Here is a 14,939-nt window from a genome sequence, read left to right on the forward strand (position 1 = left end):
TGCGCAGTACTTCATCCATATTAGCAAAATGACATTTACAGTCTTGAAATTTATGAGAGGAATGGAGTCGCACCAAAACTGGAGTGGTAAACTTTTGTTCAGCGGGCTTTTTGATATGCACACTGTTAGCTCAAACATTTCTATACAAAAGTGAATGATGGGTCCCCTGAAAATAGAAGAGTCACACTTACAAACTTTCTAGGACTGATACGTATACATAGCTGTCTTAATTTTCTTTCTGTATCTTTCATACTACAACACCTAATTCAAGTTCCTTAGAGGTCATAGTACAAGTAGAAGACAAATGACTCTGAAATTGATATTGCTAGAACACAGTCATGACTTAAATAATTGAATAGTATTTCAAAATATGGTAGCAGTAGAAATAATAAGTACTGTACAAACTTTTAAAAATAACAGAAGTATATAGGGTGGGGTTCAGCGGATACCCTGTGCAAAAATTTCTGCAACAGGGCTTGCCCCTTGAAATTGGCTTAAGGATGGAGGGGTCAGGATACCACCCCCTAAACTGTGCAGGAGAGAAAGGACTGTTCCATCTGGCGTGTTCTGCAACGCCTGTGCAGACAGAAAGTTTGCCATAGTGTGGTGCTGAATTCCACACTACACCCACCATGTGCTAAGGCATGTTTTTTTTTACAAAGTCTAGGAACTTAAAGGGTTTATTTATTTTTTTAGTACAGAAAGTGCAACTGCAGAGGCCCTTCAACAGTTCTCATATTTCTGTGCAAAACTCTTGGTTTGTAATAATTAACCCTTTGGGATCAGGGCTACATATTACACACAGACACATATATTCAAACCTTAGTTGCAGCTGCTTTAAGGGGGGGGGGACAACTTTAATCAGGCTTATTTTTGCCAGATGATGGGTCCATCCTGCTAAGTTTCAGGTACATGTTTACTCTTACAAACCTCTCTTGACACCCCACGGGGGAAGTAATAGCAGGAAGAGGCAGTACCGTCTTTCTTGCAGCAGCTTTTACCTAACGGCAAGAGCCATGGGTTTCAGAAACACAAATTTGTGTGTAATGTATAATTTGGCTCTTGACTGATGGTATAGCTCTTGACACTAGCACAACCTCTGCCACCAAATGCATGAAGGGTTTCTGGGTGGGGGTGGGGGGATGGGATCATGCTCACTGCCCCGAATGCTCAGCCCTCCCCATGCACCCAGAATTAGTAAGAGGGGGCTCTACAAACATGCACAGCTATATATACACACAGGACTCTTCCTTGTAATCAGGAACCCTGAACTGATGGGTTCATAATCATCAGGGAAAGCTGTAAGTGCAAAGGGCTAAAAGCCAAGCCACCAGACAGATTAACATTCTGTGGCCAGTCTATGCAATCCTGCTCCCCTCCCCAATAGGTATTTAAATAAAAAGAGGGCCCTACTTTTGTGCAGCTCTTTGGGCTCCCGTCGATTAGCGACTATAAATGGTTTACGTAAGACATATGATTTATCTCTTCTGTTTTAATGGCTTTCATATTTTCATTATCACTTTTGCAGCATCCTGTTTCTTTACACTAGGATGCTGATAGGGTTTATCAAATTTTCCACTTTAATACAGAAGAACTTGCAGCCTTACGTCCTTTATGTAATCTGTCTTTTCATTTTGTCTTAAAAAGAAGAAATCTGTCCCATTTTGTAGAAAACCCTAAATTAAAAAATGGGGAAAAAGAAGTGTTTTCTGCTACACACTGCAGTGTTTTATCTCAAGCCTGCAACATCCTTACTCCCCCCTCCAGATAGAAATGCTCTTTCCTCTGCGGAATGTTCTGCGTAGGTATGGGATGCTCAGAAAACATGGCGGCAGAGAGAACTTTGAATCGCTGTATGAAGTCCACCCATCAGATCTTAAGCATTTGTTCAGCGGCTGCCAAGTGATAGAGGAAATTTTCAGTAGCTGGTGGAAATCTCTTCTGCTTCAGTGCTTCAAAGTTAAGTGACGGCTTCTCTCCATCATGCAAGACCTCTGTGAAGGAGGCTAGGTTTGTCAATATTTCTTTCGTCTTCAGTGAAATATCCTAGAGACATAAAGAGAAAATAAAAGAGAGCAAACAGGAAATGAGGGTGGCAACAACACTTCCTACTTTTCTTTGAGAGAACAGCAAACTTGGGACATCTCACTGCTCACCCCAGACTAGATCATTTATGAATGAAGTTTAAAAGCAGAGGTCGCAATACTAATCCTTGGGGGACTTCTGCTCTCTACATCCCTGTCCTGTCCCATTTATTCTGGCTTTCCATTTCCTGTTACTTAACTAATACTTGATCCACAAGAGGAACTCCTTTTTCCCCATTTTTGCTAACTCAGGAGTCTGGTGAGGAAGTTTGTCATAAGCTTTAAACAAGTTTTTGAAGTTTTGTTAGCACAAACTGCTGTTCCTAGTGTGGGATGCAATGTGCAATGGCAGTTTGTTCCAAAATTATGCTTTCACTCCCCTCTCCCATATAGAGGAGGAGTATTTTGGTCCAAGGTTCATTGCCCAGCTCATTCCCTGTCACCTAAACTCTGCTTTTAGCAGATCTTCTGGGGCAACAGAAATGTATGAAAGGTTTGAACAGTCCAAAGATAAGGAACTTAACCTTAACAACTTGACTGTTTGATTTCTCAGGATCTTCTGCGGACTGAACGATGAGCTGACCAATTTCTTTGTGGAGTTTCCCCATCGTCATTGCCTCTGGGGATAGAGAAAAAGCTTTGTCATTCATTCCCCATTATCTAGTTCAGCAAAATACTGTAATATGCAGTTCCAGACTATGTTATGGCTATGGTCACGAGCACTGAGGTCAGTGGATGCCAAAAGTTTCCTGACAGCAAGACAGAGTAAATACAAATGAACTCTCACCTCCAGTATCACAGATTCTTCATACCAGTACTGAGTTAACATATTTTTGCTGCGTATGTCGTAGAAACATTGCACTGACAGAACCCTTCTTACTACCCACTTTTAGAATCTAGATTTTTTTTGCTTCTATTATGCTGTAAATTTCCTTTTCTAGTCAAGGCATGTCCTTGTGAGTATTACCATCCATTTTATCCAGTTTCCATTCATTATCAATGAAAATCACAGGCTTGTCATACTCATTAAAAAATAATATTCCCCAGTTTTCTTTTAGCCTTTCTTTATTATCATTACTATTTCATAAGTGCCTGACTTGGCATACCTTTTACAATTTTCACTTTTGTTCGATATTAGCTTTGGCAACCACAGCATCTCCCTTTGATGTTTACTTTAATGCATGCCAATCAAAGCGTTTGGGATAAAGGAAAGAACAGAACATATCCTGGGACCCAGACTGCGTAAGAGTGAGTTTGTGCAATATATTTTTTCAACATTACGAAGTTACACCAAATTCTTCCTAAATGTGCATCTATCAAAGTGCAAACTGCAACTTGCAAGGGATGGGGGAGGCACGTGATTCAGGCAACAAACCTTTTGCTTGCGGTGAAATGGTGATTTCACTTTCGGCCAGATTCACATATACATCATAGAGGTCTGGCCTGTTGCTCACTTCTGAGTCTATAAATCCAGCAACATAACCTGGTCAGGAAAATGTTTACCATGATTACTGAGCAAGTACATTCCAATGTGAAGTGCTTTAATAATAATTTTTAAATATGTTTCCACCACAGTTATTTCCTTGTCTTTTAACCATCTCAAACCTGCATACCAGTGTGGAATTGCTATCAATTCCATGGCAAATTGCTTATTTTAAAAAGGCATGTGCAGAATTCCATCTGCTATTCATTGAATCTACAGAAAAATCCCAGCAGGGAGGCCAGAAACATGATATGTAACATGCATTAAATTATTTTACTTAAAAAAAATTAGAAAAGCTCTACACACAACACGATATATTTAGAGGGATTTTCTTTGATCAATTCTTAAAGAGGGAGTTGTAAAAAAAAATAATGGAGCAATTGATTACTCTTTAGAAAGGGAATTAAGGACTGCTTCAGAACAGCAATTTTGAGATGCTGGATTGGGACCTATTATTGGATCGCAGAAAAATTACTCAGCCAATATTTGTCAATGTGGCATTATGGGACAAATAATGAGTAGTATCTCATTTGAGCTACTGACGTGTGACTTTGTGTGATTTGCCAACCAAAAAAGAAACAACTATATTTGAAAAGTAGAAGATCTGCAAACCACAGTTCTGAGAGAGGATTATTACAAGATTAATAGTATTCCATCTTTCGGTCCTATCCAGGTCAGCAAAGGAGAATTTAGTTACTGTGTACAACAGTTTATAGAACCCACCCTTCATTATCAATACCTGGGCACGTCTTTAATGCTTCCAGTTCATCATCATTCAGATGTACATGTGAATGAAGGATTGACCAGTCTTGGCGATGCCACACTAAGGCTGGTAGAGTCCTTAAGAAAATAACCAAGTCACAATTGACATTGTACTCAATACAACAGTAGCTTTCAAGGAAGACTGCTTAGCCTGTGCCTCAAAGTCTTTTGCAACCATGAAGACCAAAGCACATCACTGAAAGTTATAGGTTGTTTAATGTTTGGGATACAATCAGAGAAAGAGAAAATGCAGCATATAAATCACAAGTTGGACCTGCAACAAAAAATGTTACAGCTGGAGTGCTCTTGCTTCTTGCTGGCTAGCTGAAACTCTGCCCACTAGCAAGATACTCTATTCCATTCTTCACCCATCTTTTTCCATCATCATCCCAGCTCCAAAAGCCAGTCAGCATTCCAGGGCTAGTGGGCATGCTCAGTCCTCATTAGGATGTTTTTGAGTCTCCCCATCCCCTCACAAAGGTTCTCCCCTCCAAAAGAAATTATTTGAAGTTCTAGAAACATTGCTGCTCCTCCAAGCCCTTTGGTATCTCCCTCAATTGTGTGAATGGTGCTGTTTTGGATATGTAGGAATTGGCACTAGAACGCTACAGGTAGCTTGCATCTTATGTCAGGGTTTAGTTTTGGGGGTTCCACACATATAAGCAAAAACATGTAAAGCCAGGAACCTGTGGAACCAGCCCTACCACAACGTGTATAGCTGCTTAGCCAACTTTGGAAAGGGGGATGTGAGGGCTCTGGCAGGGTCCTAGAGCTCTTCCTCCTCCTCCCCAAAGTCCTGCGAGTGTTTGCCTACCTTTGGAAAGAAGGGAGGGCTCTAGGAATCTGCCAGAGCCCTTGCATCTCCTTCTCAAAGCGAGTAATCTTGCAAATCTGCTCAGGTGGTTGAGGGGAAATAAATGAATGAAAAGTGGGTTTCATTTGCTCTCCATTTATTTATTATCCCACCTCCTGCCTACACAAAGCTGCCATCATGTAAGTTAAATAAGTGTAAGATGCAAGTTTCCTGTATTAATGAATATGACAATACTCATGATGAATGAAAACAAAACGAAGCATGCTTTGTGAACTTTTTTAGTTCACCTGGGTGCTGTACCTTGTAAATTCCTGGATGGCTTCTAATCTGGGGTGATATACTACAATTCTTTTCTTTAACATGAGTGCAGTATACAGGATGACTATTTCCATTCCAAATTGAGATACTATATCTAGAACAGGAGATGGAAAAATAGGATTTTAGTACTGAAAGGCAGCCAACTTCTATACAACTAGCAACAACCTAAGTATTAGGATTGGATGAGAAATCATGAGAAAGTTGTTTTATAACAGGAAATGGAGCTTACTTCTGTCAGGCGCTACATTTAATGTTATTTTGCAAAGTGAGTCTGGTGTTGTGAATATGCTTGTGCATAGTTATTCTTGCTATTTTTAATGTATTATAATGCAGTTATAATTTGTATGAATTAGAGGACGAGTGAATGTTTGGAAAGGTGGCCCAAGTCAGGAAAAGCAAGCTCCAGTGGTTGATGGATATAAACAGGGCATTGTTTTAAGTGAAACATCAGGTTGAAGAAAAACAACATTCCTTGGGAGATGAAACTGCATGTTCCAGGACATCTGTGTTCAATTGCTTAGACCCTAAAGGCACTGCGATAAGGACAGAGAGATAAGCACAGAGATTATGACCTTCGAGTCACATTGCTGGAAAAAGCCTTGCAATTCTAGAGGAATTCAGGTGGGGGGTCGGAAAAATAACGCAATGATCTTGCAATCTCCAAAACTTTCCAAGTTGGCCTTGCAGTGCAGAGAATATCTGCCATCAAGACTAAGCTATGCAAGCCAAAGACTGAACTGAGGATATAAGAACTGTGGAGGCAAAAACTGTGCAATCTTTGGGTGAAAACCTAAGGAGCAACATAGCATTTCCTCCTCACCCCACTGCACTATTTCTCTGTGTGCTACTAAGCTGTCCACTTAGGAAACATTCACACCATACATTTAAAGCACCATGACACCATTTTAAACAGTCATGTCTTCTCCAAAAAGAATTATGGAAGCTGAAATTTTTTAAGGTTGCCAAGACTCCTATACTCCTCCCAGAGCTGTACTTTCCAAAGTGGTTTAACAATCAATCCCTCTTCACTGGGAACTCTGGGAATTGTAGCTCTGGTGGAGGGGGACTAGGCATCTCCTAACAACTCAGCAGCCTTAACAAACTACAGCTCTCAGAATTGTTGGGGGGGAAGCCATGACTATTTAAAATGGTATCATAGTGCTTTAGAGGTCTAGTGTGAATGTGGTTTTAGCCACAACATTATTGGGTAACTAGATTCCTGCAGAGAGTGAATCTGAATGTGCTTTATCAACTGAGTGCTCTTCAACAGATAAACTAATAAATAACTTCTGAAAACTAGTACTGCTCCCATGACACTTCCAAGAGTACATGTTTGGGACTGGGACAAAATCATCCCCAAAGCTTTAGAAAAAATTCTTCCCACCTTTGATTGAGCCTGCAAGGTAAGCTTTTCTGACATCAAAATCTTTGCTCAGGAAAGATCCGTTTTCTTCACTCTGGCAGATCCCCTTTGTAAGGACAGAAATATAGCTCTCCATCATTTTCGCAGGACTCCCATATTTCAGGTATATTCTTGAAAAATAAACATAATGAAACAAGTTTTTTATGTCTTCACAAAAAAACCCCCCAAAGAGAATTGAAAAAAACAAGCCAGCACTTTCTAGGACAACAGCCCTAAGATACGTTCACTGTTAATTAAGATTAAAGACTCACACACAGGTTTGTCTTTCTCAATCTATGGTTTGCTTAATACACTATTTATTAAAATGTTTATAGCCCACCTTTCCGCCAGAGACCCTCAAGGCAGCTTACAACACAAAATTTAAAAAGAATTAAAGAATTATTGACAACAGCTGCAAGAAAACAGCCAAAATGAAATTACAGCAATGAACAAAAATGAATGCTATCTTTAAAAGCCATGTTCTAGCTGCTAAAAGGCAAATAAGGAGGTAGCCCAAAGGCCTAGCTGGGAATCATACTAGAATCTAGCCCAGGGATGGGAATCTGTAGCAGTTCACCTATTGTTAGATCACAACTCCCATCATCCTTGACCATTTGATACACTACCTCAGATTGATAGGAAATAGCATCAAACAACTTGTTCAGGGCCACAGCTTCCCCATCCCTGGCTTGGCAATGCAGTCAAAAAGGCCCCACCGTGCTACCCAGTCTGATGGATTTTATAGGGTGGGGGGAGGGGGAGGAAATCAACAAGTCTTCAACTGTTGAATGGAGGGCTTGAGTGGGCAGCTGGACCCAAACCAGCACTTTGAACTGAGCCTGGAAGCACAATGGGAGCCAGTGCTGCTGAAACAGTGTCGTGATCGGGACACTTTCTGACCCCGCCTGACCAGCTGTGCTGTGAAGCTTCTGAAGGCTCTTCAAAGGCAGTTCTGTGCAGTGTTTCAATTGATAAATCCCAAAATAGATGTTCACCACAGAACATCAGTTCTGGTGCAAAAACGATTCTTTGATTTAAGCTAGTGTCTGCTGGAACACACTGCACGCACAGCCTTAAAAGAGGCTACCCCTCCCGTGTGACATAGCAAGCTGGATAGCATCTTCTAAGATAAATGATTTGCACTTTTAACAGGCAAATACACAATTAAATAGTCTATTAAAAATCTACTGCCTAATTAATAGGGAGCACTTTTCTAGTTAACCAAAAGTTTTAAAAAACTTATCTACCAAACCTGTAGTATAAAACACAGCAGTTATACACACCGACAGAGGATCCTAGTGAAGGCTGCGTATTTCTCTGGGTTAAAGTCTTTGGTAGTCAGGACAATGGAGAAATGGGTCACCTATCCAACACATAGGAAAAAGAAAAGGTTGCTTGATACTCCATTATAAACACCATACTGTAAACATGGACATTATAGCAACACCAGGAGGATCAGCTCACCAAATCTCATCGAAATACAGTAAATCGAGACAAAATTAAATCAGTTCAGTTGTTCATATGATCTGCCAAGTGCTAAAAAAAATGCCTTCTACCAATCCACTTCAAATCCCATGAGGGTTGTGGGGGATAACTCAAAGAAACACCCAATAGATGGGGAAGCATGTCCATTTGCCCCTTTGCAACAAATAAGCAAGTTCAACACTGTTTTTGGAGCTCACAACAAGACCTAAGAGTTTTGTTGCATTTCCAAAGATGGAGCAGTGAGGAGGATGCTTCACTTGACTGCAAAAGTGTGTTCAAGATTTGACCGTCTTATCTCTTTATTCTTTTTCTTCCTTTTTTCAGAGCAAAGCGTTAGGCATTTGAAACAGCACTTGCACAGTATCCAAAGCACGTTCAACCACGTAAAGGTGCTGTAGATCACTCATGGTATTTATACCCCACCCTGACACCTTCAGGTGAAGCAGGGAATGCAGTTGCAGTGGTAGGAAGAAGCTAAACAAACATACATTAAGTGTAAAAACAAATCTGCAGAGACATTTTAATAAACGCAAATAGAGGTTTTTAAACCACAGCACTCTTTTCTATATTCCTAATTATTCCCATTCATCAGAATGCTTATTTTTGTTGCTTCCAGAACACTCTCCTAACTGCTACTTTGGGAGTTGGCTTGGGGTTGGGTTTTTTTTTTTTTCAGCTTTCTCAGGTACAGTGGTACCTTGGGTTACATACGCTTCAGGTTACAGACTCCACTAACCCGGAAATAGTACCTCAGGTTAAGAACTTTGCTTCAGCATGAGAACAGAAAACGTGCTCCGGCGGCGCGGCAGCAGCGGGAGGCCCCATTAGCTAAAGTGGTGAGTCAGGTTAAGAACAGTTTCAGGTTAAAAACGGACTTCTGGAACGAATTAAGTACTTAACCCGAGGTACCACTGTATTACTGAGCTGCAACATGACATTGGTGACAGATTCATTTACAAGCCACCTTGAAATAGCCATATGGTTTTGAATCCACTGATTTATGATCTACAGTGCAACACTATGCATGCTTGCTCTAAACTAAGCCCCGCCTCAGCCTTAGTTGATCACCCAAGGCCTCAACATCCAGCTCAGTCGTTTGGGCCACAAACCCTACATGCTAGTACATAGGAACACAGCTATAAATGGCACAAGAATGGGCAGCTGGAAAGGGCAGGTTGATAATCTGTGCCTAAACCAGTTGTGGTATAATACTGAAAACCTACTCTTTGTTCCCCACCCTAATGACCATGAATTCTAGACAGATTTCCCATGTAGGTTTCAGCGGAGATGTGTATTAATGGGATAATATGGCTCTTAGTTTTCACTATTTATTTAAAATTTTTATTCTGCTCTTCTGCCAAAAAAAGGCTCTCAGATCACTAAAAAAAACTAACAGCTAGGCTTACAGACTAAAAAGACATGAGTCAAAAAGAAAATGGATTGGGATGGAGGGAGGAAACTGTAAACATATGCATGGACATGCAATTAGGCAATGTATTTGAAAAGTCTCCAGGGCCACCTAAAATTAAGAGCAATATGATATTTATTTATATGTAAAACAATGTAGACACTAAGGCATATAATATAGGCTATGCCTGGCAAGGATTCCTAAACCCAGTATTAGTAAGTTTATAGCAAGTGTTGAACAATGAATGTGCAGGATAAGATATTTATGTATCAAGCTCCTTTCTCCAATATTTCCATCCTACCTTTTTCAAGGCTGAATAATCTGGTACTTCCATGGTTGTAACATAAAACCACGTCAGCCTGTATTGACCAAATGCGAATGAGCGAAGCTGTTTGCTTTCATCTGTAAGGCAGCATTTTCTCAACAAGAGGTCCCTTAATTCAGTTGTTGTAGAAGGATAGCACCAGACCCACAGAGTATCTCCATTGGTATCTTTTTCTATGGTGGAAAGATGTTCACTGTGAGAATGCCAACAGCAGCAAGGAAGTAAATTGATTGGTTAATCAGATCTGTTGGCTGCAATCACCTTTAACACCTGCATTTTACACACACACTAAAGCTTTTGGTTTCCGCTAACATCTGTTACAAACTTAATTCACTTCTTCTGTATTGGATGTATGCTGCAACATACACAAATGTCTTATTTACATTAAAATATGAGGTCATGACCTATGGTGTTCAGGGTAGAGATTCTGAAAACTACAAACCATTCTCCCGCTCTGCTGCAACTAACAGGGCAATCTAAACCCCAGCCAGGCAGGTGGTCAAATATGACAAGTCAGTTCCACACCCACAGCCCTGTTACTCATGCTGGCTGCAATGGAAAGTAGGGGGGCAGGTAAAATTGGATCAAATGCCATCAAGTGATAGCAGTGGGGCTGGCTCAGGATCCAGTGGATCCTGGGCTGTTTTAGCTCCTCCCCACCAAATGTCCCTTGTCTTGATCCTGCTGGCAGGCATAGGCAAAAGGACACCACTGCCAAATTCTAAACTCACCCACACCCAGACTGGCACAAATGACTTTTGGATTGTAGCCTAAGCCTGCAATTGTAGTCCAAGCACTTGCAGCTAAAACAATTGTACACCACTGCCCTGTATTTCCCTTCCTCTGTGCACCCCTTGTACTGAATTTTAGACTGTATGCTCCTCAGGGCAGGGACCTGCCCTCTTGAACTCTGAAGAGCAACAGATAGATAGAAAGAAAAGCAAATGAAACTACTGAGTGATTTCCTAAGTTTCAGAAGCACTCTCAAGCAGATGACTTTTAAAAAATATGGACTGCACCATTACACACAGTGACTTTAATAAACCGCACTTATGTTGACAAGTAAAGGAATATGCACATATGGGTCATTTAGAAAGATATGTCAGTTGCTGGATCTTCATAATCACAGGAGTATGGAGAAGACTGCCAGTTCACATGCCTAGATCTTTAAGGTCTTCTTTTGTACATCAGCACAGGGGAGGGATCTATAAGTGACAGGCGACATTACAGGCAAGGCTGATGGAAAGCAAGTCCTGATAGGGTCTACGAACTCCTTACACACGCTAAGGGAGCAAACACGAACTCCCCAGCCTTAAATTAATCCGGAATAGCTTCCCCTTCACAAATAGCCGTGCACTGAAGAAGCGAAAACACCCACACTCTGCTCATTCGCCCCATACTCCCGATTTGGCACACGGGGGATATTCCAAAAGGCTTATGGATCCAGTGGCACTAAGCAGGCAGGAAAGGAAGAGGAAACTGCCCCCCCATCTCCATCAGCGCACAAACTACCGCCTATTCTCGGGGGGGAAAGCGGGGATTTGTGGAGCGGGGGCCGGAAAGAGAGAGAGGCAGCGGGGCGCGATCCTGCTCCCTCCCAGCTGTTTCCCTGCAATGCGCAGCAGGGACGCGGGCGCGCTTACCAATCAGCCCCACACTCAGCAGCAGCTGAGCCTCGGTCTCTGCCATCTTCCTCCTCCCTTCTCCAGGACCCCGCCTATTTCCTGAGAGCCTTCCCCGGCCCCATCCTGGGCCTCCAGGAGCGAGAGAAAGCCAGTCCTCCCCGCCTCCTGGCTTCCGGTTCCACTGGGGAACTCCATTTTACGCGCAAAGAGCGGGAGGAGGAGAAAGCGACCGCGTGCAAACGAGAGGACTTTCCGTTTAGCTTTGGCTCGAAACCTCTCCGCCTCTCGACCTCTCAGTCCAAAGGAGCCGTGGAGATGGCAATTTCACTGGACAGTTGTTTTCCGATAGGGTATTTTCTTTTTAAAGCTATGGTTTTCCCAGTAGTGATGTATGGAAGTGAGAGCTGGACCATAAAGAAGGCTGATCGCCGAAGAATTGATGCTTTTGAATTATGGTGCTGGAGGAGACTCTTGAGAGTCCCATGGACTGCAAGAAGATCAAACCTATCCATTCTGAAGGAAATCAGCCCTGAGTGCTCACTGGAAGGACAGATTGTGAAGCTGAGGCTCCAGTACTTTGGCCACCTCATGAGAAGAGAAGACTCCCTGGAGAAGACCCTGATGTTGGGAAAGATGGAGGGCACAAGGAGAAGGGGGCGACAGAGGACCAGATGGTTGGATAGTGTTTTCGAGGTTACCAGCATGAGTCTGACCAAGCTGCGGGGGGCAGTGGAGGACAGGAGTGCCTGGCGTACTCTGGTCCATGGGGTCACGAAGAGTCGGACACGACTAAACGACTAAACAACAACATTTTCTTTTTATGCTGTACTGTCTCTTGATTATAGAAGCCTATTTTAGTATTAAGCAGCAGCATATTTGTTTAAAGGTTTTAATTACTTACATAAGGTTTTAATTACTTACATAAAGCAGGACTCGAATTTATGTAATATTATTTATTTATTTCACGAATAAAAAAAAAGTAAGTTAATACAGCGGTTCAGTATTTTCTGACACATGCCTTGGTAAAGGTAAAGGTACCCCTGACGGTTCGGTCCAGTCGCAAACAACTCTGAGGTTGCGGCGCTCATCTCACTCTATATATAGGCTGAGGGAGCTGGCGTTTGTCCACAGACAGCTTCCAGGTCATGTGGCCAGCATGACTAAGCCACTTCTGGCAAACCAGAGCAGTGCATGGAAACACTGTTTACCTTCCCGCTGGAGCGGTACCTGTTTATCTGCTTTCACTATGACGTGCTTTCGAACTGCTAGGTTGGCAGGAGCTGGGACCAAGCAACGGGAGCTCACCTTCCGACCTTCTGATCAGCAAGCCCTTGGCTCCGTGGTTCAGACCATAGCGCTACCTGTGACCCTCTTGACACATGCCTTAAAGGTAAAGGTACCCCTGCCCGTACGGGCCAGTCTTGCCAGACTCTAGGGTTGTGCGCTCATCTCACTCTATAGGCCGGGAGCCAGCGCTGTCCGCAGACACTTCCGGGTCATGTGGCCAGCGTGACAAGCTGCATCTGACGAGCCAGCGCAGCACACGGAATGCCGTTTACCTTCCCGCTGGTAAGCGGACCCTATTTATCTACTTGCACCCGGGGGTGCTTTGGAACTGCTAGGTTGGCAGCGCACCCCGCCGCGGGGATTTGAACCGCCGACCATGCGATCGGCAAGTCCTAGGCGCTGAGGTTTTACCCACAGCGCCACCCGCGTCCCTATTGACACATGCCTTAGCGCATCTCAATTCTGTTCCAGCACAACACAAAAGTCTCCAGCTGGCCATAGGTGTCTGTTGTCCAAGTCTTCTAAAGGGGGGCTGTTATTGTCAAAGTTTTTGCCAAGCACTCTTAGTCATCCATTGCTGGTGAAATTGATTTTCTCAATAAGCATCAATATTTTTTTAAAAAACAAACTCCCATTGTTTCAGCTGATTTTAAGAGATGGCCACTGTTAGCGCAATGATTTTACTTGCAATATTTTGTATTATATCCTCCTACTTTCCATCTGCACTATGATAATGTATGTACTATGTAGTATGTAGTAGAGATACTGTCGTGGGATTTGCTGCATGGTATTGCAATGTCTGACACACCAAAAAAGAGACAGCAATTATAGTCGTTATAAACACTGCTTTATTGTTATTATTTGCATTTATAACCACCACTTCTCCCAGGACATTGAAGGGAGCCATACTTAATTCACATTTTTTTATCCTCACAACCCTGTAAAGTGGGATAAGCTGACATTGTGTGACAGGGCTGCAGGACTGGGTGGGGATTTGAACCCTGGTCTCCCCAGTCTTGGTCTCCCTCTTTTAATCACACCAGTAGACACCACAATCAACTTCAGCTCTTATCTAAAATGTGTAGGTCATAATACATAGTGGTTTCAATCTTCAGCTAATTAGCAATGTGGCAGTAACAACACTACTACCTTGCAGGATTGTCATAAAACATCATCACTTGGCTCAGGCCTTGCATGTATGTGCAGGGCAGAGGGGATTCTTACTGGAAAGGCAGTGTGCAAGGCAGGGAGGTTTATCTCTTCACCCTCCCATTGTAATCCAAAATGGAGATCTCCCATGCAGCTAGAAATCTTAGAAAACATCAGTTCCAGTGATCTCAGTTCCAACCACATGCATGGCCTTCATTAGTGCTATGATGAATTCCAGGCTGGATTATTACAATGAGCTCTCTGTGAAGCTGCCTTGAAGAGTGGTTTGGACACTTCAGCTAGTGCAGATGTTGTTTCTTGCCTATTGACATATTTGAGTTGGCTTGGCGGTGTATCACATGTTCTGAAACAGTTGCACTGGCTACCAGTAGACTTTTAACCCTAACCAAAGGCAGTTTCTCAGTCTCACTTAATGAAGTATAGGAATGGAATGGTGTAGGAGAAAATTATTTATGAATTAAATGTACATCCCCCACTTTCCCCCTCCAATGGGCTCAAGATGTTATAATGTGAATGTCACAACAACGTACGGTAAGCTGTGCTATAACAGTGACTGGCGTAAAGTCACTGTGTGAGCTCCATAGCTGGAATGGGGATCTGAACCTGGGTCTTTTAGGTCTAAAAGATGAACACAGCACACCATATTACGCACACTGGCTCTCAATGCCAAAGAATTCAGCATGGAGTGCTCTAATTCTTAACACAACAGGCCACAAGAACATAATCCTTTTTTAAAGTCATCCAGGTTGATGGCAATCCCTTGCCTCCAGTGGAAG

At 42.5% G+C, this 14,939-nt stretch overlaps 1 protein-coding gene across 3 annotated transcripts; it reads right to left on the bottom strand.

Annotated features, from left to right (window-relative positions):
* Window positions 1-18: 18 nt before the first annotated feature.
* Window positions 19-11,875, bottom strand: DENND10 (DENN domain containing 10). 3 transcript variants are annotated; one of them, XM_079976764.1, is made up of 9 exons: window positions 11,725-11,875; window positions 10,058-10,254; window positions 8,147-8,226; window positions 6,846-6,994; window positions 5,444-5,555; window positions 4,307-4,407; window positions 3,460-3,567; window positions 2,609-2,703; window positions 19-2,046 (listed from the first exon to the last, which is right to left on the bottom strand). In XM_079976764.1, the coding sequence occupies exons 1-9, from the start codon at window positions 11,768-11,770 to the stop codon at window positions 1,870-1,872; spliced, it is 1,065 nt and encodes a 354-aa protein (XP_079832890.1). In that variant the 5' UTR covers window positions 11,771-11,875; the 3' UTR covers window positions 19-1,869. The 3 variants fall into 3 exon arrangements, with proteins under 3 accessions (XP_079832890.1, XP_079832891.1, XP_079832892.1); XM_079976765.1 differs by having other exon boundaries at window positions 10,058-10,274; window positions 11,725-11,857; XM_079976766.1 differs by lacking the exon at window positions 11,725-11,875 and adding an exon at window positions 10,902-11,018.
* Between the last annotated feature and the right edge of the window lie 3,064 nt (window positions 11,876-14,939).

Source organism: Podarcis cretensis (genome assembly GCF_951804945.1).
Source record: "Podarcis cretensis genome assembly, chromosome: 5".
NCBI lineage: Eukaryota > Metazoa > Chordata > Lepidosauria > Squamata > Lacertidae > Podarcis > Podarcis cretensis.